Raw genomic sequence first — 25,509 nt, forward strand, 5'->3', positions numbered from 1 at the left:
GAATTTTAGGTGGAGCCCAGCCTGGCTGGCTCCAGAGACCCTTGGCAAGCCCTGGCGCTGGCTGCCCCTCTGCTGACAACCCAACCTGAGCAAAAACGAAGCCAGAAAGAACAGCTCCGGGGTGATAGGAAAGAGGACAAGGATGCTGATGGACACTGTGGGACAAGTGTCCCACGGGCTGTCTTCCGCTATATCCACCAAGCAACTGGGGGCTGCCCAGCCTGGGAATGTATGCGTCTGCTACAGAGCAGCAGAGTAAGCTGGAGTAAGATAGCACTGGAAGAGAAGTTTCTCAGTCATTTAAAAATTCCGTTTTATTTTAACTCTCATTGCATATTCTACTGTCTTTTGCCTGCCATCTTGGAATTTACTAGCTCTGCATAAGCTTTAAAAGACTCCAAAACATTACTTTTTTCCCCAGTTTTTCATGACTGTTTTCTTGCTGGGGTGAACATCATAAGAGAATCTTTCCACCTATCCATCTAGTTAGCATTAAATAACAAAAGGTTATTTAATGGCAATAAAGTTAGTTTAAGCAAAGTAATTTTAACAGAAAATAAAGAACAAGAAATTTTAGTGACCTTGATCTCTCTACATTCCAAAATGTCAAATTTGTTGAACAATTTCTTTTTTTTTTTTAATTTGCTAGCAGGAAGCAATGGAAAAGCTGTTTAATTTGGCTGGCCCCCTGTTACTGGCCTGAATGATGTAGAGAGAAGAGTTAAGCAAATTGATTGTATTAATCACAAAGCATTAAAATATATCTGCATTTTATTTAAAAGCAAGGGGATCCTCTGAGGTATTTTTAGATTTGTGAAACAGAAATACTGTCTGGAACAGAAATTGAAAGAAGCAGCCAAATAACCTAATGGTTTCTATTAAGGAGCCCATAGGCAACAATCCTTCAAAAATAAAACTACCAAATTTATGCACTATGCATCATTCCCCAGCTTGCAGTGGTAGTACTCAAGTGATATAAAGTTAAACATACATATATATATATATCTGAAGCAAACAGATCTGTATGCTGCAAGGTCTTTGCAGCAATGGCATCTTTTTACTCTGCATGTGTGCTCTGTCCCGTGGCAGAGGACTCAGAAACTTGATGAGAATCCCTACTGCCATACACTGAGGGCATTTATCAACTTAAGGTACAAGTTACATCTGTGTGCAGAAACAGGTACTACCTGAGCACATCTATTTGTAATATTTTAGCCTTGGAAGCCTAACATTGGGTAGGCAAATCCAAATAAATGCTGTAATGGCAGAATAAGATACATTTTTACCTGCTGCTCAAGATACATAAACCTTAAATCTGTTGTTTAGGCAAATCTCCCCTCACACAAAGAGTGAAGGATAGTGAAATAGGTGGGGTTAAAGGGTTCTCCAGTTCTTCAGGGAGAACACCTCAACTGGCACAGACATCAGCCTGACCAAGGTGTGCCAGCTGCCAAAGTAGTCCATTCTGCTCCCTTCCTGGAGCAGGAGACAAAATGTAATTATTCTGGTATTTCTGCCTTTCTGTGATAGTTAATCGTCACCATACTATTCAGAGGGAGTCATTCCACTCCTCTTAGGCAAAGCATTAAAAATGGTGTTCTCTAGACTACTTCTTCAATGAGCATTTAAAGGAGAAGGAAGGGGAGGGGGTTAAAGAGAATTCTCACAGAACAATTATGAAGGCAATTTGGAAGCAAGTCTGGAAACAACCTTGTAACAGAGCCAATAGCTGATTCAAATTGTTACATTTCTCCTTTGATCACCTGCTCAAACACACTTCTAATTAGCGTTTAATTGAGTCCACAGTTTAGCACATTATTAAACACCTGCTTGCGGATATTAATTTCTATTTCTGATGACACGTTCTCCTGTGGTGGAGTGCAGATGTGTGCTTGTTAACGGAGGAAATATTTGACAATGGACAAGCAGCACAGCAACTCCCAAAGAAGAACCAACTGTTCCAACTGTTTCATCAGTGCCACACTGAGATTTCCATCCGGAGGATGCATAGATGTATAGACCCTTGAAAGAAACTAAAAGATTGAAATTTTTCATACATGCCTTTCACAGGGTTTCCATACTTAAAGGTATTGTGATTTCTTTTCTCCTAAACTCATAAGCAAAAATACATTAATACACAGAATTTTGCAACTTGTCCTTTGACAAGGACAGAGGAGATGCAGCTCTCACCTGCCCTTGAAATGGAGGATTTCACGTTATACCTGTTCCAGCAAAAGGAGAGATTGCTAGTGCCACCTCTTGGTGAGAAAGCCACAGAAAGACACCCATTTGCATAATCCCAAAGTAAGGTGTAATTGGAAAAACTGTGTGCTTCTAGGAAGCGCTGACCACTCTCTCACTGATCACAAAGCACTTAAAAGCACCCTTAATTTGAAATGTTTGTCCAGTTTAATTGAATGAGATGCCTTCTATCCCTGCAGATAAGCATGTGCTTAAATCCTATTAAAGTGTTAAAGAAGTTAAATCCTACGCAAAATTATTAACTTAAACGGAAACTGAGAAAATGCCGCTTCACAAATTTTTGTTAGGTTTTAAAATATCTTCATTGTGCTGTGATCGAAATACCTTGCATGTTTGAACCCTTCAACAGTAGCTTAATGCTTAATGCCATTATGGAACTGGTGTCAGTAATTGTGTCAGATCTCATGGTTTGGCCTTTGGATAAATGAGTCAATACACAAACTTGTAATCATAAGAAACAGAGTTCAAAAGACTGCTTAAATATAAAAGAGGATTAGCAAAGCGCCACATCAGCATCAAATAAGTTTGTATGGTGCCATTCATATTTTCCTCAGCTGAAATATCATCTAGAAAATGCTGGGCACGTTTGGCTTGTTGAACTGAATCTATGAGTCAATGTATCATAACAGAGATTTGATCTTGATAATGGAAAGTCTTTAAGATTATTTCTGTTGGATTTCAAAAGAAACCACGCAGGGGAATCACTGTGCATGGAGGAAAGCATGGAAATCTCCTCCATAAGAAAGCATGTGAACTTTCCAAGACATTGTCTGCAAGGCTTCCCACATAAAAATTAAAAAGCAATTATCGCCTCTGGATATTGTATGCATGAATAGTAGTGAACTGTAAACAAACCTAAGCAGCAATACAAAATAAAAACTGTGCCCTACATTTTCAAATAATGATGCAGAAAAAATTGCATTGTGCCTACATGTTTACTAAAAAATACATTGATTAAAAGTATACAAACTATACTAACTAAGCAATGGTCATGGCAAACTTTATTCTTGTAAAAAAGTAAATATTTAGACGTAATAGTAAGGGAAGACATGCTAAATAGAAGTAAGGAAGGTGTCCTACCTTGTTTTAGAATGGTTTTGTCTACAGGGATACCACATCCACGTAATTTTAGGCTGAGGAATACCATACACAGTGCATGTCATCCCTTGTTTGCTGCTCAGTAAATACAGATTGGGATCAGGGAATGATGACACAGCATTTTCATATATCTGGGGTTTCACTGTAAAGGGTAAAAATTGGAAAGCAATTAAAACCAGCTCATTTCCAATGTATTGCATGATTATGAAAATACTACATTCCTGCAGGGTGAGTAATAAGTAAAATCCCCAGGAGAAAAAAGAAAAACAGCAGGCCTAAGTCAAGTCAGATGAGAGGTTAGTAACACATTTAAATCATCAGGAACAAGTACGTGACCATGGAAGACAGAAACCTTGCCAGTGAAAACCCCTGTCTGTCTTCTGATTCCAAGATGGGTCTGTCACTCCACACATGGGACTTGGATTTGGGTCCATGAAAGTCAGTAAGAAAACCCACAATGGCCTGAACTGTGCAAGATCAATGAAAATCTAGCTCAATGAAAATTTAGCATTTGCATGTTCAGGAGAAGCGTGGGAACAAGCTGCAAACTTACCATTTACTGTAAGAGTGACCGTAAGATTCTTTGACAAGTTCCACTGCCGTATGCTCAATATTATAGTGTAGTTCCCAGCATCTTCCTCAGCAACATCCTTGATAATTAACGAATAGTCTTTAACCATGTACCGGGCACACTTCTCAGCAGCAGGTAGTCCATCTTTTAACCTGTTTAAAAGAATTCCAGAAATCAAAATTTTTAAAAATAATGTTGTTAAAACTGCCTGCATTATTTTGTTTCACAACATTTCTCAATCTTTGGGCAAGAATTGAATTTACAGTCTCAAATTCTGTTTACCAGAGGCTTATCCTTCCCTTACAAATAAGATTGCTGATATTTATAAAGCACTTTGGAGAATACCGTTCTATATATTAAAATTGATAAGGATCTGACAGGTCTCTACAGTATTTGAGAGATGCTGAAAATTGCAACTCTGTCTCTGAAGATCCCAGTTGTCCATGCTTGTGTCCCCACTTAGGCTACAAGACAACCATTTTGGCTAAGAGTCATTCACACAAAGGTTGTGTCATCCAGCACTGACCATTTTTTAATGACCTCAGAACACATCCTGGGACAAAGTATTACAGTAGCCTAAGCACAGCTGTGATTTTAGGAAGAGGAAGAGTAAGTAGATTAGATAAGCACTTAAGAATCAGATATCCTGCTATCAAGCGAATGTTTTTAAAGATAACAGAAAATCAACGTAGAAAGTACTAACTGTTGCTTACACACAGATTCCTGAAGAAGCACATTTTTCTTCGAAGTCTAAAATACAGCATAAAGCACATTTTGGTGGGTTGTTGCATGAAGGTTGACACCATGTTAGTAGAAGAGGGCAGCAGAGTTTCACTATGATGATGGTCTTGATTAAACCCATTCACAGGTTTTAGTATATACAGAAAACTCTTACAGTTATTAGAGGAGCACTAAAAATTGGATTTAAGGACTATGGATTTAGGCATTTCACTGTATCTGCATTTTACAGAACCACAAAACAGTTGAGGCTTGAAGGGCCTCTAGAGATCACCTAGTCCAACCCCCTGGTCAAAGCAAGGTCAGCAGGTTGCCCAAGACCATTTTCACTCTGGTTTTGAATATCTCAAAGGACACAGACTCCAGCCTCTCTGGACTACTTGTTCCAATGTTTGACAATTTCACAATGATGAATAATAATAAAAATGATATAAAAATGTTTGTTTAAATTGATTTTTTTATATTTCAGAAGTTTCAGGTCTGTATGTGTAATCAACAAGCCCAACCACTAAAGAAACACAAAAGACTGTATAAATGGCTAGCACGAGCTTCGCTTTCACCCTTTAATTTTCCCTTGTGGAGCTATAAATGTAAGGATTTTGTAAAACAAAACAAAATGTTTGGAGCAAAAGTAATTTCTGGCTGTGAATAACATGAATTCTCACTGTCTATGTATGTAGGGGTTGTTTTCTTAATCAGTCTTGTCATAGACCTTTGTTAAAGTGCAATGAATTGAGCCAGAGCCACTGGTATTTAAAATGATTTAAACAAAAAACCCTTGAGATCATGAATAGATAACATTGTTTTATATAAAGTGGTTTGGGTTAATACAAAAAACTGTTCAAAAGATTTCTTAGCACCGTATACGTGAGCTGAAGTGAAAGCTTCAGTCATTAAAGTAGATCTACAACCTGCAGATCACCATATAATAAAAACAACTTCCATTGGTTTTCTAATAACGCATGCCTGTATGACTCAATTCAGTCAGTTATTTTAACTGAGGCCACCTTTTCTCTCTCCTATTGTCGGAAAAGCGAGTTCAGTTCTCATATCTAGATCTGAGTGAAGCTGAATGCCACACTTCAGTCAAGGCTGGTAGAGATATTTAGCTGTAGAGTGTCCATTGGTTTCAATAGGACACATATCTAACGTATTTGAGGATGTGAGCTTTAAACTTTCTAGACCTCCTTGTATGCACTTGCAAAATGGAGATATGGTTCTCATAAATTGTTAAGATCCAGGAAACCCTGAAACTTCCAATAAAACTCCACAACTGTGTTGTCCCCACTTTGTTGCCATTTCAAGGGACTTACCTGAATATTTTACCAAGATAGTATTTTTAATCTAAAAAGAGGTCCAGCGTGCATATTTGGAAATAACTGTTGTCCTACCTACCATATAACCTCTGGTGAGGGAAACGCCTTCACTTTCATTGACAAACGATAGGATTTTCGTCCAGCTACAGCCTCCAGTGCAGTTTTTCTTCGACGTTTCAAATTAATGAACATTTTATCTTAAAGAAAAGAAAAAGAGTGCACCTGTAATACAGATTTTTCAGCCTGCAAAAACAGTTTCTCTACTAAAGAGAACAGGAATCCAAATGAAAATGATCTTTAATACTTTTGGTGTTCCCACATGGCAACAACAAGAATAAAACCTAACCTCCTGAAGATCTAAAAAAAAAAATAGAGAAGAATACCACAAATATACAAGAAACGGAGATACAGTTCCCAAGCCATGAAACTCCCTGGAGAAGATATGCTTTGGCCCAAATTCATATTATGCTTCAGTCAGAAAAAAAGGCACCGGTTTCAACATGAGAGATAAAGAGGTTTGTGGTACATGGGAAGCTGAACTAGATGAGCAGATGACCACTCCACCCCTAAGGGCCAAGAATCAATGAATGTTCCAAAAGAAAATATTCTGCCAGAAAGGATTTAAGGGATCTTCAGAGAAACAGCAAAGGAAAAGGCAGAAACTTTCTGTATCATTGGTAAACAGCTGTTTCATCAAAAAAACAAATCTTTATCACTTCATTGGAACAATCTCAACCTGCTGGAATTCATTCTTTTCCAGTTGTACTGCCCCGTATTTCAATCTCTCTGGCAAGTTGGTGAGTTTAACCAGAGGCAATAAAACAGAATATTCGTACAATATATTGAAAAAAATATTTTTTTTCTCCAAAATGCACTTCAGCAAAATAAAACTTTCAAAACATGAAAAACTGTTTGAGCGCCCTTTTGATAGTACCTATGGTGCAATATTTACTCATATTGTGGACTGCATAAGGATGTTGGATATCTATTAAACAAGCACAATATTTAACCAGATTTGCCATGTACATTGAAAATAATATGCACAAGACAAATCAGTAGTTTAATTACACAAGTCAGGTTATACTTAAAGATACAACCCCAATTCTGCAAACTCTTATTCACACAGGCTCTTTCTAATATGGGTATCCCATAGATGGAGCTGCTTATGTGAATAAGAGTTTACAGACTAACTTCAACAGTTCCAGCTTCTCTTACTTCAGTTTTAATCTAAAACTCAGTTCTGATAACTTCAGACTTATCTATTCAAAAATATGAGAAGTTGATATCATGATTCATCTTATGTTCCTAGGGACTTAGTCCAAAGTTTAAACAGAGGAAAGACTGAAATACTCCCTAAGAATACCATCATCTGGTGCTTAGCCCATACTTCCAGATGAGAGAGAAAAGATAGATCACTGAAATGATAGAACAAATCAGTATTCTGACCATGGCTTATCTGTTGTAGAGGTCAGCCACCAACCACTTGGTCATTAATATCAATGATGCTCCAAAGATCCTGGATAGTCCTGATTATAACAGGAGACCACAAAGAAGGTAGCTTCTTATAGAGTCACAATGCACAAAAGTCCTAATTCACATAAGCTTGAAATAACACAAGGAATTTCCCTATCTCCCAGGAAGCCCAGGCAGACCACAGGGAACTCTTTTAAGGATCCGACTGTAAAACCACCTTAAAGAGTTGCAGTATCTTGTGCTTGTTTCAGTTTTTTGAATAGTCTAGCGGCTACTTGCTTGATGAAGAGCTAGAGTATTTCTTCTTCATTTTTCATAGAAAACAATAAACAAGTACTGTAGAAGAGGAAGTGGAATTCTGTTTAAATTCAGCTTGTACTTTTTTTTTCTTTTCTCCAAACTACAGTTTAACTGATTGCTTCTGCCAGAACTGACTGAGGACTGGGTCATCACAGTACTTCATGGACAAGAGTGATCAAACTGAACATTAACATGTCTACTGCCAACAGTACAAAACAGTTATGGAAGAAAAAGCACATATTCTCTCTGGTCTCCCTCCTTTTTCTACCAATGATGAACATGCTACAAATTTGCTTCTACTTTGTGTCAAGCTGTCATATAACCAAACTTGGTACATGAGCATTCAGCATTTTACAAACCTGCAACATCTCTTACCATAAACAATGACTGTTGTGTTAACAGCTTTGATTGATGGCCCGCTCTTCACGTGGCAGGTATACTGGCCTTTATCAACATCACGCACTTTGTCAACAACAAGGATACTGTAAAAAATATTGGCTTCCGTATTCTTCTGGTCAATGCGTTGTGTTACAGAACCTCTTTTCCTTGCCTATAAAAGCAAAAAATGAACACAGCTTAATCAAACAAATTTTCATGATTATTAAGATTTTTATTTTACTGTACTGCCACCATACCTTAATAAAAAAAATCCATATCCCTCTGTACAGCACAGACATGCCAAAGATGCCTAACATTTCCAGAGGGTCAACCAGAAAAATTAAAAGTAATGTTATATGGCAATTCATGCCGACCTTCACCAAAGTTCTAATAGCATCCAGACTAATTCTTTCCAGTTAAAGACCATCCCTTCTGTCTGGCTTGCCATACCAACACACCCAGCTCCCTACTGCACCTTGCCCAGCATTGCTCGTAAAAATCCCTGGAGTGACTGGCACATAGTTTGGTGCCTGGATCCATGGGCAGCAGGCGTATAGAAGAACAGGACATTAACAAAAGAAGGGCAGAATTCTGGAAAAGCTATAGACAGAAAAAGGACTAGATTTGGCAAGGGAATAACAGGGTAGAACTGAAGATAATGTAAGTCTGAGGAGTTATTTCCTGCAACGCCCCCTCAGCCTTTGGCCTCAAAGTTTATTTAACCCAGGACATTGTTGGTGTCTTATAAATGCTGAGCACCCTCCAGTTACCATCCAAATAAAAAAAATGCAGAATTTCACAAGTTCAGTGTCTGGCTAGGGCTTGGTAAGGCAGAAATGAGCAATATAATATATCTGGAGCACTTCTTGTTGCTAAGCTGTTTATTTCTGAGGTGAAAAAATGCCAGGGAAAATGGCTACAGCATGCAAAAAATGATTGCGTTAATCTTCCCTATATAATGTAATCATAATTTCAGCTTGTGATTAGGCACAATGAGTGACATAATAAATGATCTTGACTTGAATCACCAGTATAAATCAAACTGACATGAAAGGAATGGGAGTTGTAAACCTTAAACTAATGTCAAATTTCTTATCAGCTTTACACGGACTCCCTGGCAGTTATTCTGTAAGCGACAAATATTTATGAGGATGCTTCTAGTGTGGGGGGAGGAAAAGCACATTCAGGATCATTCCTGTAGTTGTCAAAACAAGGGAATTGTTCATGTGACATTTAACAAATGAGATTTTGGGTAGCCAAATCAAAATATCTTCTCTAAACATGCTCAAGCCGGGTGCCTGACTGTCTGCCAGTCTTTGAAATGAGTGTGTTGAGAAAGACAGCCTTGCTGAAACCCTTTTTGTCACAAGAGAGAGTCCCTGCCTGGGACTGGGTGATAAATTTCTACCATTTCTCCAGGTTGAAAAGAAGTTCTTAGGGCTGAAACAACTCTAGTGTTCACTCACAATTATGCAATATGAGCAAAGTACATTGTGTAAACATGTTTACTCATTCAATTAAACACCAGAAAGAAAAAAAGAAACCTTTAAAGACATGTCAGCAAGGGTCAAACCAATGGAATGCAAACCGCAACAAGCATTTCAAGGCAAAATTCCTCCCAGGATGCTAGATGCAGCATCATCTATGGGAAACCCCCAGATTCTTCATTCCAACCACAGCACTCACCTCTCCAGGATAAGTCCACGTCATTTGCACTCTGGTGTTCCAGGCTGCCGTGACAGTGCAGTTAATTGCCAGGCTGTCTCCTTTCAGCAACTTGACAAGACGCGGGGTGCTTAACTGAACATCAAAGATTGTGTTGGCTGCACATGACAAAGAGAAAGAAAAGTGAATCATGTCATCAGGGCAGAGTGCTTTCTGAAAGATGGGAAGTGGAGAATGCTACTTACTCTCTCGGTGTGTTAGGTACTTTGTGCTATACTTGTGTCCACCAATGGTTGTCTCACAGCTCAGAAGCCCTATGAATTTGTAGGTTGCCTTAGGTATTCTGAAGCCTTTCATGCTGTCCCAGATTATTGTCTTGCCATCAGGAATTAGGGTTTCTCGTGGAATCTGGAAGGGTTAAACACACATCATAAAACCAACTCATCCTCATGCCATTTTCTAATCAAAGCAGCCTAATAAAAAGGAGTGGGTAAAAATCACCCTAAAAAATGCCAATCAAAGTAGAAAGGATGACATTTAATTATGCAGATTTTTCAAGTCACATTTTCATCACAAAATAGAGGAAAATTCTGGGTGAAGAATGTGAATGTTTTATTTGTTTCCAAGTTTTCATTATTTATAACAGGATGTAATTTATGACACAATGGATTGACACTATCGTTAGCCTCAGCACTTGAGCTGCTATTCTGTTGGCTCCCGGTTGGCAGCTAAAGTGCTCGTCTTGGCAAACCTTTGCAATTAAACATCCTGGTTTAACCACTGAAACACAAATACACATTTTTCGATGGAGGTGACAAATGGACTTAATTTGCCATCATTTCGTGGCTTTAACAAATTCCTGCCAGGATTCAATCTGATGCTTCTCAGGTTTATGCTGTCTAAAGGACTGATTGTTTTTTTTAAAAGAAAAAAGAAGTTAAGGACATGAATGGCTGTTCTGAAGCTGACAAGTCACAGAATACACATCTCTAAGTCATTACATACAACATGAAGTGTAAATTTTAAAGCCATAAAGCTTCCTTGGGTACTTTTGTTGAGACCTACTGATCGTACTGAATGAGGAAAGTCATACTGACTAGAAATCTTTAAAGGGTACCTTGAAACATAAAATACATCACATTTGCACAGAAAAGGTAATTGGCACATTTTAAAAATTTGGCACTTCTAAGTCCCTCAGAAGCTGAGGACCCAACAAGTAATTAGCGTAAAGCCATCAGGCGTTTTTAAGCTTATGACCTGAAATCTAATACAGACTAAAATATTGCCACATGGATCAAGTGTTCACTTTGTCAGCAGTACAAATTATATTTTACATTAGGATCCGTTGAGTTTCAAGCCCCATTTTAATAAGGCATCAAGAAAACCCTGAAAAGGCAAAGCATGACAGAGGCATTGAAGCTCAGACAAGACTTTGTTTTCACATCATGTTTTTTTGTTATGCCTTATCAATGGAATAAATGCCACTGTTTGGATAACACAGGGATGAGCAATAAGTACAAAGCCTAGATGTGACTCTGCCTTTATAAAGCCTCCTTTTATGGTAAAAATAACATTTTTAAAGGTGGCATATAGCAGAGTTTGAGTGAATTAGTGCCCTAAGCAAAGACCTCTGTGTCAACGAAGCACCTCGCAGCCCATCAACTCTCACTGTGAGCCCAGTCTCACTATGCCCCCTTCATCTCTTTCTTCCCCTTTATTTGAGCAGAGGACTTGTGTGCTGGCCAGCCCCCTCCTTCCTATGGCTAAAGCCAGCATGCGTGGCTGATGGAGGCTGGGGGAAGCGTGGCTGCCCAGCACCTTCCTGCATGGTACAGCACCTCTCTAAAAAACAGCACCCTTAATGCTGCCTGCTCAGCACACGCCAAAAGCTGCCCTTGAGATCACCTCCACTCATCTCATTCCATTTCCCCTGACAGAAACGCATGAGGAATCTAATGAACAATAATTACAGAGCACAAAATGCTGTGGTAGAATTCCTTATCTTTACAACAGCTGATAAGATGCTATAATAAGCATGCAAATCATGGGGGAAGAGTGTGTTACACACACAAGCAAAGCCCATTACATTATAGCCTGCTGGCTACTATTCAGCAATACCTTGGACTGTAAGAGCTCTGTTGCCATTCCTGTTTCAAATAAAACAGATATTCAAGCTTTGGTTTAAATAGTTCATAGTTATACTTTCAAGGCCTTCAACCTGATTCATCCATTTGCTGCTTTGGTGGAAACCAAACTATTTCTGAGTGTATTCCTCTATAGGTTTTCATATATACCATGAAGAAAGATTCAAGTCAGAGCTTCAGAGCCTCCCTAGTCTGGTATTTGCCAGGGAATGCATACACTTTGCATTAATTAGTTAATTGATGGATTGCTTAATTTGTTTTAGCCTTACTCCAGGAACGGGAAAGTAACCAAAACACCCAGGAAGTGTCTGGGTCTTGGAAATAAAGTGCTCATAAATATGACCCTGTTTTGCAACACCAAATGTTGCTGGTTGTCTGTATACCCACCAGGCTCTCCTGCCCCGGGGGCAAATCTTTGCCTGCACAGTGTACTCATCTGACACCCCTCAATACCAGCTAGAGCTACATCTGTGTAGGTTTTTTGCAGCTTTGAGACTAAAAAGTTGCACACACACACACATGAAAGCATAAATTGACATTTTTTATTTAATGTATGGAATATTTTAGAAAACTGAATTCTGTGACTAACGAAAGATCACTGTGACACAGCTGGTCTCTGGCTACATTGGAGAAACAAGATACTGCAACAAGTCCCTTTCAGAGGGTGGAAATACCAGGACTTTCTCTCAGGAGAGACAAAGGGCAGTGGCTGGGTGGTCACCCTCACAGCCCTTCATAGCTCTACCCTCCCTCCTTATTTGCTTTGGTTTCTTACCCAGCTCTCCTCCACTTTGCTCTCCTCTGCCAACCCCATTGGTTCAGATGGCCTGTCTCCTACTCTCAGAGGAGCACAGTTGCTTTGTTCTGCCCTAAACCAGCTTCCAGGCCACCTCCTAGAGACACATCATCATAGTGATCACTGCATGGATGATACAGGACAGAGGATCCCAGAATCGCACAATAATTTATGTTGGAAGGGACCTCTAGAGGTCACCTGGTCCATCCTACACACAGAGCAGGGCCAATGCAGTTCAGGGCCTTGTCAAAAATCTTCGCCATTTGGTCATACAGACAGAATTAGAAAACCTGTGAAGAAACACAGTGCTGGAACAGCGAGATTTCCGCTGAAGAAGCGGAGGATGAATCTAGCTAAAATAATAGCTTACAGATGAGTACCAGCATATAGTCAGAGGCATTCAAAGAATCAACTTGTTGCGACAGCTGCAGTAAACATGGAATTTACTGTCTACATACTTATCTGCATGAACCACATTGCTGTGTCTCCCAGTGCAGTCTTGACCTTTTACCTTCTCTGTACTTTGTTTCAAACGAGATTTCGTTTGGTATAGGCTGTGCCTCCTTCTTTGCCCAGCACCAGCCACTGAACCTTTTTGGTACCCAGTAGCATTAACACAGTACTACCACAAGGTTTTGGGTATATATGTATGGTCAAGGGTACAGAGTCAAGCTGTGGTTCCCCACATCTCCAAAGGCAGATTGTATTGGAAAGAGCCAGCTGAAAGTATAGTAAAAATGTGCATTAGAGTTTTGAATGCTTGTCTTTTCTTTCATGTTTCCCTTTCTATCAATTTGGGAAGAATGATGTGGCATTATTAAGAATTCAGACTGTCCAGGTATGTGACTCTCAACATCCTTGGGGTTTTTTCCATCTTTTTATTCCTTATGTTGAAGCTTATTTACCGCTATTCCTGTGAATTTAATTATTGAATATATGACATAGAATCCAAAAGGAGAGTAAACAGAGGGATCAAACCATTGTACCAAAAGGTGATGCCTTCTTTGTTTAGCAAGATAAGAGTGAATGAAGAGGCAAGAGAAGTGCATACCTTCATTGCAATGAGGTTTATCTTATTTTCGGGATCTTGAATGAGGCTGCCAGAATCATATTGATAGGAATTATGGTTTCAGAGCCTCTTCATATCTGTCTATTAAGCATTAGATCAAAACTATCAATTGATTTCATAGGTCTTCATACGATGAAGAGAAAGGGCCACCAGCTGTTGCAGATATAGGTTATAACAGGACCTGAAGTCTGGATTTGAAATAGGAATGAAAAGCTCCATCCCCATTTCCCGATCCTTGTTTTATTAGCTTCTTAATTTCTAAGGCTCCTCCTATGTTGATGTTGGTGCCATGCTATAGAATACAATTTGAACAGATGTTCAGCCTGGAAGTTAGAGCAACACAGTATCTCAAAAGGGATGACTAAGGTAAAGATGCAGTTTTAGTAAAAAAATCATTTGTGGTGTTGAAGATGAAATAATTTGTGACAACAAACCTTCCCCACATTGGTTCACTAAAACTAAGTAGCAGCACAGTACAGGAACAAAACGCTGAAGGCAGTGCTCACGCACCTGTCCCAATGAGTCCTTTCAGAAAAGAGAGATTACCAAAAAATATTCTGTATTTTGACTTTCTGGCAATATAGAATGCAGAATCTAATGATGTTAATGCTGGGATTTTCTTTCCAGCTCGAGGACTGCATTATGGGGACACTGACTTCTTCCTTTATTGCTAATTGGAAAACACAGAATAGCTTTTGCTAGCTCTCCAGAGGTAGTTTGCCTGCAGCTGTGAAATGCATTTAACACATATCTTAATTGCTATGTGAGCGAAAACTTGCTGGAATCTTCATACAGATGTCACAGATGATAAATAAAGTAAGGTATGATGTAATGCATTGTAGCTTACATACTTCAGGAAATTCTGGGATCAATTAGGGAACACATTTATTTTTCCTGGAATGCAAAACATGTAAGCAACCAATCCTTTCTTTCAAGACTTGGCTCCACCTCCTTTTTCTCATTCCCAGAGTATTACATCTGGTTTTGATAGTGTAAAGATGCATCTTACACCACAACCCCAAGCTAAAGGCAAGTTGATATGAAGAAAAGATAGTAGATATGTCTCAACCTTCTCCAAATAAGGAAAAATATTATTTTTATATTGTTTAATAAGAGAGAAACCTGACAGGAATTTTCTCAGTTAGGAATTTAATAAGCTGAGATTTCAGATGCAATAATACAATGCCCAAATAAGTTCCCACTTTACAACATCCACCCTATGGAAAGCCAAGCCTCATCTGCTTTTGATTCTATAGCCACAGACTCTTGTGTGTTATCCACCCTGGTGCACTTCTTGAAGGAGAACCACGTGTGTGTAACTTATGGTAAAATCCTAGGTCAGATTACTTTCTTTTCTCTGCATTTTTCTTTCGTGTGATTTAACAGGTGGAAACCAAGAGGCAAAAGCAATATCTGTATTAGCAAAGCAGTGCTGGACAGAATATGTAAACCTCGAGGTCAAGTTTAAATCACAGGATCAAATCTGTGGCTGGTGTAAAACTATAGTCAAAGAGGAATCAAAGACTTGCATTGATCTAGATAAGCATCTTATAGTGGTATTGTTTGCCAATTGCACATTATTCTATAAAAAGACAAATTTCTTTTCCTTGTAACAATGATGAATATTTATACCACTATGTACAGAACTCCCTTTATTTAGAAACAAAACATCACTGGCATCTCCACCTAATTTTTAAGCCAAACAGAACTTTAAAAAAAAGAAGCACCACTCTCCATCTTGATACCAAGCACTTTACTACAGACATATAGGTCAGTTAGCTGTCCACTTAACTCTCAAGGAACCTAGGAAAGAAATGGTTTCCCCAAAACATGAAAAACGGCTGGATTTTCTAAAACCGCCCCCACCACCTCAAACTCTGCACAAGTTTCCCTACAAAGAGAGGCCACCCCCGTCTGATAAATGTGTTCATATGGAAAAGGAAGCATCATAGTCACTGGTAGAAGTCAGGTAGGGCAAAGGCTTGCAGAGATCCTTGTACAGCCCCAGCAAGTCTCCAGAGACCACACTTACCAGCTGTTCCAGAGGACAGAAGAGGAAAGGAGAGGAAGGACAGGGGAAGAAGTGGGAGGAAATCTCTTCTCCTAACAAGAAATTCCTTCCTGGACTTAAGAAACCTTTGTCAGTGAAAATTTAATAAAATGGTATGAAAAGTTTAAGTTTCTTCAGAGAAATCCCATTCAGTGTAAGAGATTTGATGAAGCCCTTCTGTGATATATGAGATGAAGCCTCCAGGGTTGAAATATTTCTAAACACACTGACATCCAGAAACGTGTTTAAGAAATACTAAATTGTTGAAGTATTTCAAAAACATTACAATAGTTGTAAACAAACAAACAAAAAAGCAGTATCCACAATAACACTTTCAAGAGCACGTTTGGATTGAGGTACCTTTTTTAAAGTAACAACAATGTTCGGTGCTGTGACTCTGCATGGAATTATCATTTCTCTTCCCACAGTCATGTGTATTATTTTAGGTATATCACTGTGCATCTCTACAAATGGATTGCCTGTATCTGCAAGAGAAAAAAAAAAGAAAAGGTTAATATCTGAATTCTTAAGACAGTGTACAGAAATTGTAATGGTGCATACAGCCTTGAAAGACCTGACTAACCCTGTCCATAATGAAAGCGAGACAGAGTCCTCAAATTACGCTTCTGTTTACTTCTATCTAAACAAGTTGGATAAAATATTGTTGAATATTTGAAAATATATTTATCACTCAATATCAATAGCAGTACTTTGTATGTCCTTTAAAATCCAGAAGAGATAAAGTACATTTTTCCCATTACAGCATCATCTCTACTGCTGAGAGATGTGTTTCTTATTTCAGGGCATTTCTATTTTATTATCACCAGGAGAAATAATTAGATGGGAAGTGACTGAAATTCACTTATCAGGAAACCCCTAAACAGACACTTTCCTGCTCTCTGCAAGTAAACTGATGGAAAAAATCTGACTTTGACTTCACCAGGAGAAAGAACCTACTGTGATTATCCAGCCATATTTTCAAGCCTGAGAATATGGGCTAGTGAGAGTTAATTATTCTTCTCCTTCCCACTATCACAATACCTACATGTCTCTTTTGTAAGCGACAAGGTAAATGAAAATGCCAGGAAAACATTCATTCCCTTCAACTCAATAACTAAAACTTGGCAGAGTAATTTACTGTCCCTTGAACAATCCCTTTAACAAAGGGCATTGTCATAAATAGCTTGCACTGGGAACAGGGAACATTGCTGCTGCTATTGTTTGGGCCACTTAACAAAGACGGCTCAAGCCACAGGCTCTGGCTCCAAATCTTCTTTGCAGGTGTTCAGATCTGGAGGTTCGGTTTGACTCTCAGTGCAAATACACTACCTCAAAATTCACGTAAGATTTGGTTTTTAACTCTTAAAAAAGTGGAACATTCAAATCTTAATTCCATGCTTGTCTACAGCTCCAACGTTTTTTCAGGCAAATCCCCATTATTTTCACCCAGTCAAAAATCTTACAAATAACAGCAGAAATCTTTCTTGGAAAATAAATGAGTAAAGCTAGCAAAAACTGACCCTTTATAAAACCTTAAATTGCAATACTTTACTAAACTGTTTTGGTCCCAGATGTCTGCATGTTGACCTACGTTCACTCAAGTAGTTCTTCAAATGCATTGCTTTTACTTCTCTTTCAAACATATGATCTACACTTCCCAGTGTCATAAAACTGTTCTGCCCTTAAGATCTTCTTTTCTTATTATATGCAATAATATTTTTGTTTGAGACATCAAATAGGAAAAGAAGCAAATTCTACTCGAATTTATACCAGGGAGAATCCTAAGGTATGATATCTCGAATGTACCCCAGGATACAGAAAAAGTTTTCCTGAAGAGGTTTAACGAAACAATTATACAAACTTTCTGAAATTAAAGACTGCCACAATGCTTTATTTAATACTAGGTGTTAAATGTCCTCTGAGGTTGCAAAAGGAACTTATGAGTAATAGAGGATGCATATGTAATAAAAAATACCCTAAGGACTTGTTAGGCTGACGTTTCCTCTGCAATATGACTCAAGGAAAGACCAAGAATGAACCTGTTTGTAGGATGGCGAAAAGAACCTTTTTTGTTTTTCAGGGCCTGCAGCCACAGAAGAGGTCACCTGCCCCTTAACATCACCAGACAAATGGATTTACTACTCCCCAAAGACTCGTTTGTCTTTGTCACAAAATTAAGAGCTCCTGCCCAAAACCAGCAAGCTTTGCAAAGTAGTTTCCTGTATCATAATCTCCAGATCATTGCAAGTGTGAGGAAGAGCTGTTCTGGGGACTACCGGTGCTGTCTGCAGACACAGTGTCACCACTGACTGATGCCAATATCGAGGCAGTGGGGGATGTGCAGCTCAGACCTCACAGGATTCCTGCCCATCCGAAGGCAGGGACAGGAAATTAGTACGAAACACCATGGTTGGAATTTTTTTCCTTCTTCTTCAATGGAAATGCACATTCACGCCTGAAGAAGTCAGTGAAGTGCTCTATAAGAGTCAGCTGAACACTCTGCCTGCTCTCAGTAGGCTTTCGAGCTCAGTGACAGCCTTTCTTGGTACACTCCCTGCAGTGGTACACCAAGGCGTCTCCATGCCCCCGCTATTCGCGTGCAGAGCTCCTATTGACATCACTGGGGACTTCCGCCATGGGCTGGAAGGCAATCGATGGCCCCAAGTGCTCCAAATGTCTTCCTGCTTTTGATTAGAAGAAATACGCATCATGTTTCCTAGCACAGTTTTGTTTTCATAATGAGTGCGGAGGCTTTTCCTGATTCCCTTTGATTTTATTCTCCTTCTGTCTTAATGGTCATAAGGGGATACTCTCGGTGTCTCAAGACCAGAATCTGGTCCAGCCTTTACCAGCCTGGATCAGGCAAAGCCAAACCTGCAGCAGCACCAGCACAGGTTATGCCATGGTGGCAGTCTATGCCAATGATGTGGAATCCTTCTGTCCCCCGAAGAATAGCACTCCTTGCTTCTTTTTTCCTCTTTCCTTCCCATCATAGCCCTAGCTTTTGCCAGTGGCTCATGCTACATTCCCTACCAATTCCTTCCTGATGGGAGATAAACGCCATCCTTCCCTGAACAGCTGGCTAGCAGCATATCTGGGATGACCTAACCTTCCACCAGTGGTCATCTGGGCCAGCTTCATTCACTTTTGTGTTCAGAAATCTCTAGACATAAAAGGAACATCATGGATTGACCTATCTTGAAGACCACATGCAAGTTACACATTCAACTCCATCAGAATTTGGAACGGAATATCTAAGAGGGTTTACCTTGGGTTTTGAATTTTTATTTTTGGTTGGGTTTTTTTGTTTTGTTTTGTTTCATTTTTAGTTGTTGGGTTTGGTTTGTTGGGTTTGGGTTTTTTTTGCTTCAGAGCTGCCAGCAAGGGTAGCAAAATGAAAGATGGACAGCCAGAATATTTGCATATGCTGAAGGTTACTTTACAAGTCAGTTTAGTGTATTTTTAAATTGTGCTTGGAATTAATGACTGTATGCTTGCTTGACTGTGTTCCTTATGGTATCTCTCAGTTACAATCAACATGAAACCACAAAAAACACTCATGAAATCACAAAATCCATGAAGGTCACTTACTATATTGTTAAAGAACATAAATAGCAGCCTTTTATTAAGCTGGATGGCAGCCAGATACAAACTTGATAAGAGACTTAATACAAGGAATATTATGTCTGGTATCAGTAACCTGTCTAGGCTATTTATGGGTTTTGCACAAACAACTAAATTAGCCAACACCAAAATGCCAAATTCAGGAAAGATGGAGAGTTTCTGCATTTCCACAAGCTTCAGCTACTCTTCTTGCATTTGTTTCGTTTTAATGATCTGATCTATGTAAGTCAGAGTATTTACACACATATTTGCAAGAAGAAAAGTCTCTGCAGGACCATCTGAGCTCCTTGAGATCTCTGACAGTTTTTCCTCAGAAGTTCTCCTAAAAATACCTACTTACACTTGGCTCATCATTAAGACTTTTTTCAGGCTAAGAGAGTCAAAACAGTTTCCTCACATTCAGATACCCTTTTCCCTCACGCACCTGAAGAGGACCAAAGCCTTTACTGAAGCACAGACATGCACACTTCATTGAAGTTAATGCGTCAATTGCCAAATTCCCCTTTCCATTGTAGGGATTCTCCCTAACTAACTTTATGTATCCCAGCTAAATTAGTAGGGCTGTTCAGCAGTAATTCAAGGAGAACCTTGCAAAACAAGAGTGGCTGTCATCTCTACACATCTAAAACAGACATTTCTCACTGAGCTATGTGGCCAAACTGTCAGTGTTGTCACTGGGGAGAAAGGGGGAATTCTGCCATGGGACTCAACTGACCTTTTTAGACATCTGTTACACAATGAGGTGAATCATGTCCTAGGAAAGGCATCTATTCAACCTGCTCACATGTAGATGTCTGTTCCCTAAGAGAAAAAATCCCATTTTGTACATCTGGAAGCACAACACCTATCCGCAAGAGTGTAAAAACCCTTCTTGCCTCTTCTTAGCCTGTAAAATAGTACTCTTCAAATGAAAATTATTTCTAAACCTTAAAGGAAGACTTGAGATATAAATTAATAATCACAGAAATCCAGGAAAAAGGGAAAAAAAAAGAAAAAGGAGGGGAATATTTTATATCTTGAGCACATTCAGACACAAAGTATTGGTAGCATAACTGTACAGTGATTTTTAGTAGGGTTTGTTTGTTTTCCTTTGGGGCTAGTTAGACTATGTTATCATTGATGTAGGTCCATAATGCACATAAAACATGGTTAAAACTCTTAAGGAAAAACATCTTACCCACATTAGACAGGAAATCCAGGCTAGAGCAATTACTATGTTCAGAAAGCAATCTCTAGAAAGGCTAATGGACATTAGGAACACATTTTCAGATGTATCCCTCCCTTGTGAAGGTTCATCTTGGAAATGCAGTTCTGTTTCAGTAGGAGCTATAAGCCTTGGTGAGGAAGAAGGACCTCAGGAGGGCTTAGTGCATGGCCTTTAGCGCTGCCAAGGCATCCGCACATGCTCTGCTCAACACAGCGTACTATACATATACACAGTGTACCATAATGCGAAGTCCAGGTACACACAATGACAAAAGCATGGCAATAATAGGTGATTGACGTCAGCAAGTCCTAGAGGGCTCTGTTTTGTAACAGGAACCTCATTAGACACTAAAAATGTGTCCACATACTTGCTACAGCTGTAGCATAGTTTAATTTCAACTAGTTTCCTTTTCATAACAGAAGTGCTATCATATTATTGACTCTGAGAGCATAAGCCAAAACCACACTGCTCATATGTTAGAACTGTGCCAAAAGCAAAGACAGAAAAAAGGCACAGGGGAGGAAGAGTTTCCCAGGCCTCAGCAGGTTCTTCTGGCAGTATATTATTTCTGAATACAAAGAAAAAGAAGACGGGGGGGGGGAAGGAAGGAAGATCTCCCTTTCTGTTATCTTTCAGGGTGTTTTGTCTTACTGGATTTTTCACCTGTTCAATTATTTTGACTTTGATGCTTCTGATCTTAAGAGACCTTTTTGGTGAACTTTTTCATGCCTTCCCTGTTCTGCAATATAACATATTTAGGATTAGAGGAGTCAATCCATTCAAGATAAATGTTAAATCCATGTCAGTTCTAGGGCTGGATCCAGCTATCTGTCAACAAGTGGATGCCCCAAGGAGATGCCATACACTCAGCACTTGCAGAATACAACTCTAGGGTTCAAAAATGCACTCAAAACCCTAGGTGTTTTGGCACTTCAAAGACTTACATTTTGAACTATTCACCAATGCCAAAGCCCTTCATTCCGGACTGTCCAACCTGAGTCACGCCTCAAGCCAAATATCCCAAACTAGTGGACATGTATGACATTCCAGGCATTGGTGAGTACAGGTACTCTCAAGACTTGTACCTTTAGTCACTCAGCTCTGATTTGTCTCACCTGACTTAAATAATCTCAACAGACATCTATTCTAGGCTTGTTCTCCGGATTCCTTGCAAAGTCAGTAATGAGAAATACCTGCCAGAAGGTCCTTTTTTCTCTCTTTTAAGTACACAAAGAGACTAGAAAACTGACTTAGCCTAGAGGTCTGATTTTAAAACAGAATATTTTGAATGGCACTTGATTGAAATACTAGTACACGTCTGACTTTGCAAGGAAAAAATCATGCAGAAGACATGCACAGCAGGAGTGCGAAGGGAGACGAGGAGAGGGAGAACTTTGGCTAAGAAACAGGCTAATACCCTAAAGCCAAGTACAACTTCACTTAGAGAAAAATGCTCTGTTGCAGTAGAATTAAGACATTACTTCTCTATATTATTAGCTGAAAGCTATCTTCATCTCAGGAAGTAGCAACACTTCAACTTGAATCAAAATTTGTTTTGATTCTTGTAAAAAACTAACCTTGATATATCAATGTTATTGAACTTACATGATTTTCCTCCGTCATACTATGGGAACAATTGTTCAAAGCCAAGAGATGATGAAAGCAGAGGATGAAGATTCATTTTTGAAGAAAGTGAATGAGCTCTAGCAACTGGAAGAGTGTCTTGGAGATACCAGAACAAAGGCAGGCAGAAAGAAAAGCCTTTAGCGCTGTCCATAGGGAAATCTACATAGGTTTCAAAACAGCCTGCTGATAATTTGGTGTTTCTTAAATTTATTCCATAATTATCTCTTTTCAAGCAGAAAATTCTGCATGCCTCACTCCAATGTACGCAGTGAGTGTTCATTACAAAGTATTTCATCTTACTACTAGGCTGCAGTTCAATTACAAAACAGATCAGAGCAGCTTTTCATCCAAGGCAGTGGAGAAATTGGCAAAGAGGCTTTGCTTCTTTTCAGATTTTTTCCCATGGCTCATGGTGGAAGTCAGACCATCAGTTTTCTTAGAGCGAAGTCCAAGGCTCTTAAAAGAATTCATTTCCCTCTCGATGTCTCAATTCCTGAGCTGTGTGTGGTCAAGAGTTGCTGCGGCACACACTGCGCACTCACTCCCCTGTGCAACTCAGTAGTGACCTCTCCAGCTGAAAGAAGGGTGGTGTCAGGACTAGCTGCTGAAAGAAATGTCACCAGCCTGCCTGTTCTTGATCACCCAAATACAGGACTTCAGAAATACTTCAAGACATCCTGGAACTTGTGGAACTACTCAGTATCTTTCGTCTTGTTTTTGTCTATAGAAGATCATCTTCTGCCATAGCATACATTCATTAAGAACCAAAGGACTTAACTGGGTTTTGGTCTGGTGGGGGTTTTTTGGGTGTTTTTCAGTTTGGTTTTTTTTGGTTGTTTGGTTTGGGGGTTGGTGGGTTTTTTGGTTTTTTTTTGGTGTGGTTTTTTTTTTTTTTTAATCCAGTTCATATTCAGTATCACTCTAATTACGGAAATGAATAACATTTTTAAAACAATAAGTGATGACTTCCTGTACAAACAATATCAACTTTCCTGATTCAAATTCTGCATTTGTAAATAGCAACTATTTGTTCTCATCTACAGCATGCTAAGACATGGGAAACAGGCAGCTCTGTGATCCACATGGAGCTAATATGGGAAATGGACTGACACAACGTCCTGCCACAGGAAACAATACAAAACTAGGAGGGACCCAAATTTTGCAAGTGTTTATTATTTCCTAAGCACCCACAAATTCATTTAAAATAAAACTAAACTCAAGAAAGATAGTCTTCACAGAGGATTTTGTTATCCCCATCTCACCCTGATAACTGAATTTCATGCATGTTCACAGAAACGATGACTTGCATTAAGAGAGTCCTTAAGTATATTCTTCCCAAATGCTGATCAGAAAGGGTGAGTTTTGGTACTCGGTGTCTTGTGTCTTTTCAACCTACTCAACAGTCCTTCCTGAAACTGTAAATTTTTGGAGGACTATATTACCTTTCCCCACTTTAGGGCAGAGTGACACTTTCATCAGGTGTTAAATGAGCAGTTAACCTTGCAGCTTCCCTCATCGTCAGTAGTTTGCCTTAACCCTCACATGTACTTACTAGGACACAATCAACACTTAAGTGTTAAGAAATTGGTTTTCAAACAAAAGGATTGTCAAATTCAGAAAATTAAGATGTCAAAGAGGTCTAAGCTCGGTACAGCTTTGTTCCTTTTACTATTTTTTGGCAAATAAGGAGAAACATATTCTAATCGTATCTTCAAAAGCGGTGTCAACATTTAATGACTGAATGTCCTTGAAAGATCAACAAAACAGAGACACTCAGGCAGTCTTCCTTACATGATTATTGTGAGAGGGAGGGGGGAACGGGGATGGGCTGTCCAAAAACTATTTATCCAATGGTATGTTTCTCTTCCATCACCATGTGTATTAAGCTGATAACTTTGCTTCACATACATATAATTGAAGATCTCTTTCAGATGCAAGCTACATACACCTCAGGAAGCAGTGAAGAGTTAGGAAGAGTGGTTGTGTCTTCCATCTGTAACAATTCAGGATCCAGAAAAATTAACACTTCAAACAGGAAAGAGACCAAGAGAATATAAAGGAATTTCTTATATCATAAAGTGGATTTAGCAAAGAGGTTCTCAGAGTGACAACCATCCTTCCTCTTCTCATGTGCTGAATGGAGAGGACTGTGAGTAGATCTCAGACTGAGATGACATCCAAAGTGGGAGGTTCAAAAAGGTCCCATGATGGGAAACTTGCAAAGGTCATTCAAGAAAATTTTAAGTTTTCATAGGCAGCAGGAAATGTTGGTCACTAAATGAAAAACCTACTTTGGTTGTGCTTCCATGGATGCATCTATAGTTGGTTATCCGGTGAATTATATGAAAATAGTGGGTGCGAAAAACACTCTGTGGTATATTTCAGATGAAGGAAAGCAGGATGAACAGCATGAATTATTCAATAATTCTCAGTAAAGCAACACGCAATAATGGGGGCAGCTATCTTGTTTACTATCACTGTAGTGAGAGGTCCACTTCATTCTGCTTTTTCACAGCACCAATCCCACTCTTCGTGTCACAAAATGAAAACAAAGGGTAATTCACTCTGATGTGAACTCGTTAGAAGCAGCAGACATGTAATTTGGAAAACTTCCAGTTGGACATTCCTTGTAATGTGGGCTTTCAAAACATGTGAATCCTGATACCTTACAGTAATCTATTCATTTTATTATGTAAAAATAAAGAAAACATGAAATAGAAATACTTAAGGGATTTAATTTAATTTTATAATTTTTTCTTTTATTGTTGTGTCTACTGAATTCAGCTGCTCTGAAAAGTGTCTGATTAACATCCTGGAAGAAAACAGGATCAGAAAGCAATTTCTATAATAGCCTAACTGACCTAATTCCAGTATTTCCCATACATTAGACAATACTTGTTTGCTTAACACAATTCACTGTTTAGTATGATTTCATTTATTCTAGATTTTTACAATCTGTGAAATGCAGACTGCAAAGTAGTACATTTTTGAATGGGACTTAACATGCAAGTAGCAATTTTCTACAGCATGACATAATACAGCTGCCTAGAAACCTATAATCTTACACAGACAGGTTAAAGTGGACATTGCACCAGATATATTGCTTTCATCAGCCATCACCCAGTTCTGTAAGATATGATTTCTTTCATACCCATTTCACAGATTCACTTCTAATCTACTTCCAGGAGGGAG

At 39.0% G+C, this 25,509-nt stretch overlaps 1 protein-coding gene across 2 annotated transcripts in view; it reads right to left on the reverse strand.

Annotated features, from left to right (window-relative positions):
• The window catches only part of FLT1 (fms related receptor tyrosine kinase 1), a 112,355-nt gene that overhangs the window by 69,421 nt on the left and 17,425 nt on the right, over positions 1–25,509 (reverse strand). For both annotated transcript variants that reach the window (XM_075084226.1, XM_075084233.1), the window contains exons 4-10: positions 16,221–16,345; positions 10,047–10,209; positions 9,823–9,959; positions 8,134–8,308; positions 6,065–6,182; positions 3,914–4,083; positions 3,343–3,502 (exon numbers count right to left, since the gene is read on the reverse strand). In XM_075084226.1, coding sequence (XP_074940327.1) covers positions 3,343–3,502; positions 3,914–4,083; positions 6,065–6,182; positions 8,134–8,308; positions 9,823–9,959; positions 10,047–10,209; positions 16,221–16,345 — 1,048 coding nt within the window. The remainder of the gene's footprint in view (positions 1–3,342; positions 3,503–3,913; positions 4,084–6,064; positions 6,183–8,133; positions 8,309–9,822; positions 9,960–10,046; positions 10,210–16,220; positions 16,346–25,509) is intronic.

The sequence above is a fragment of the Phalacrocorax aristotelis genome, chromosome 1 (genome assembly GCF_949628215.1).
Source record: "Phalacrocorax aristotelis chromosome 1, bGulAri2.1, whole genome shotgun sequence".
NCBI classification, from domain to species: domain Eukaryota; kingdom Metazoa; phylum Chordata; class Aves; order Suliformes; family Phalacrocoracidae; genus Phalacrocorax; species Phalacrocorax aristotelis.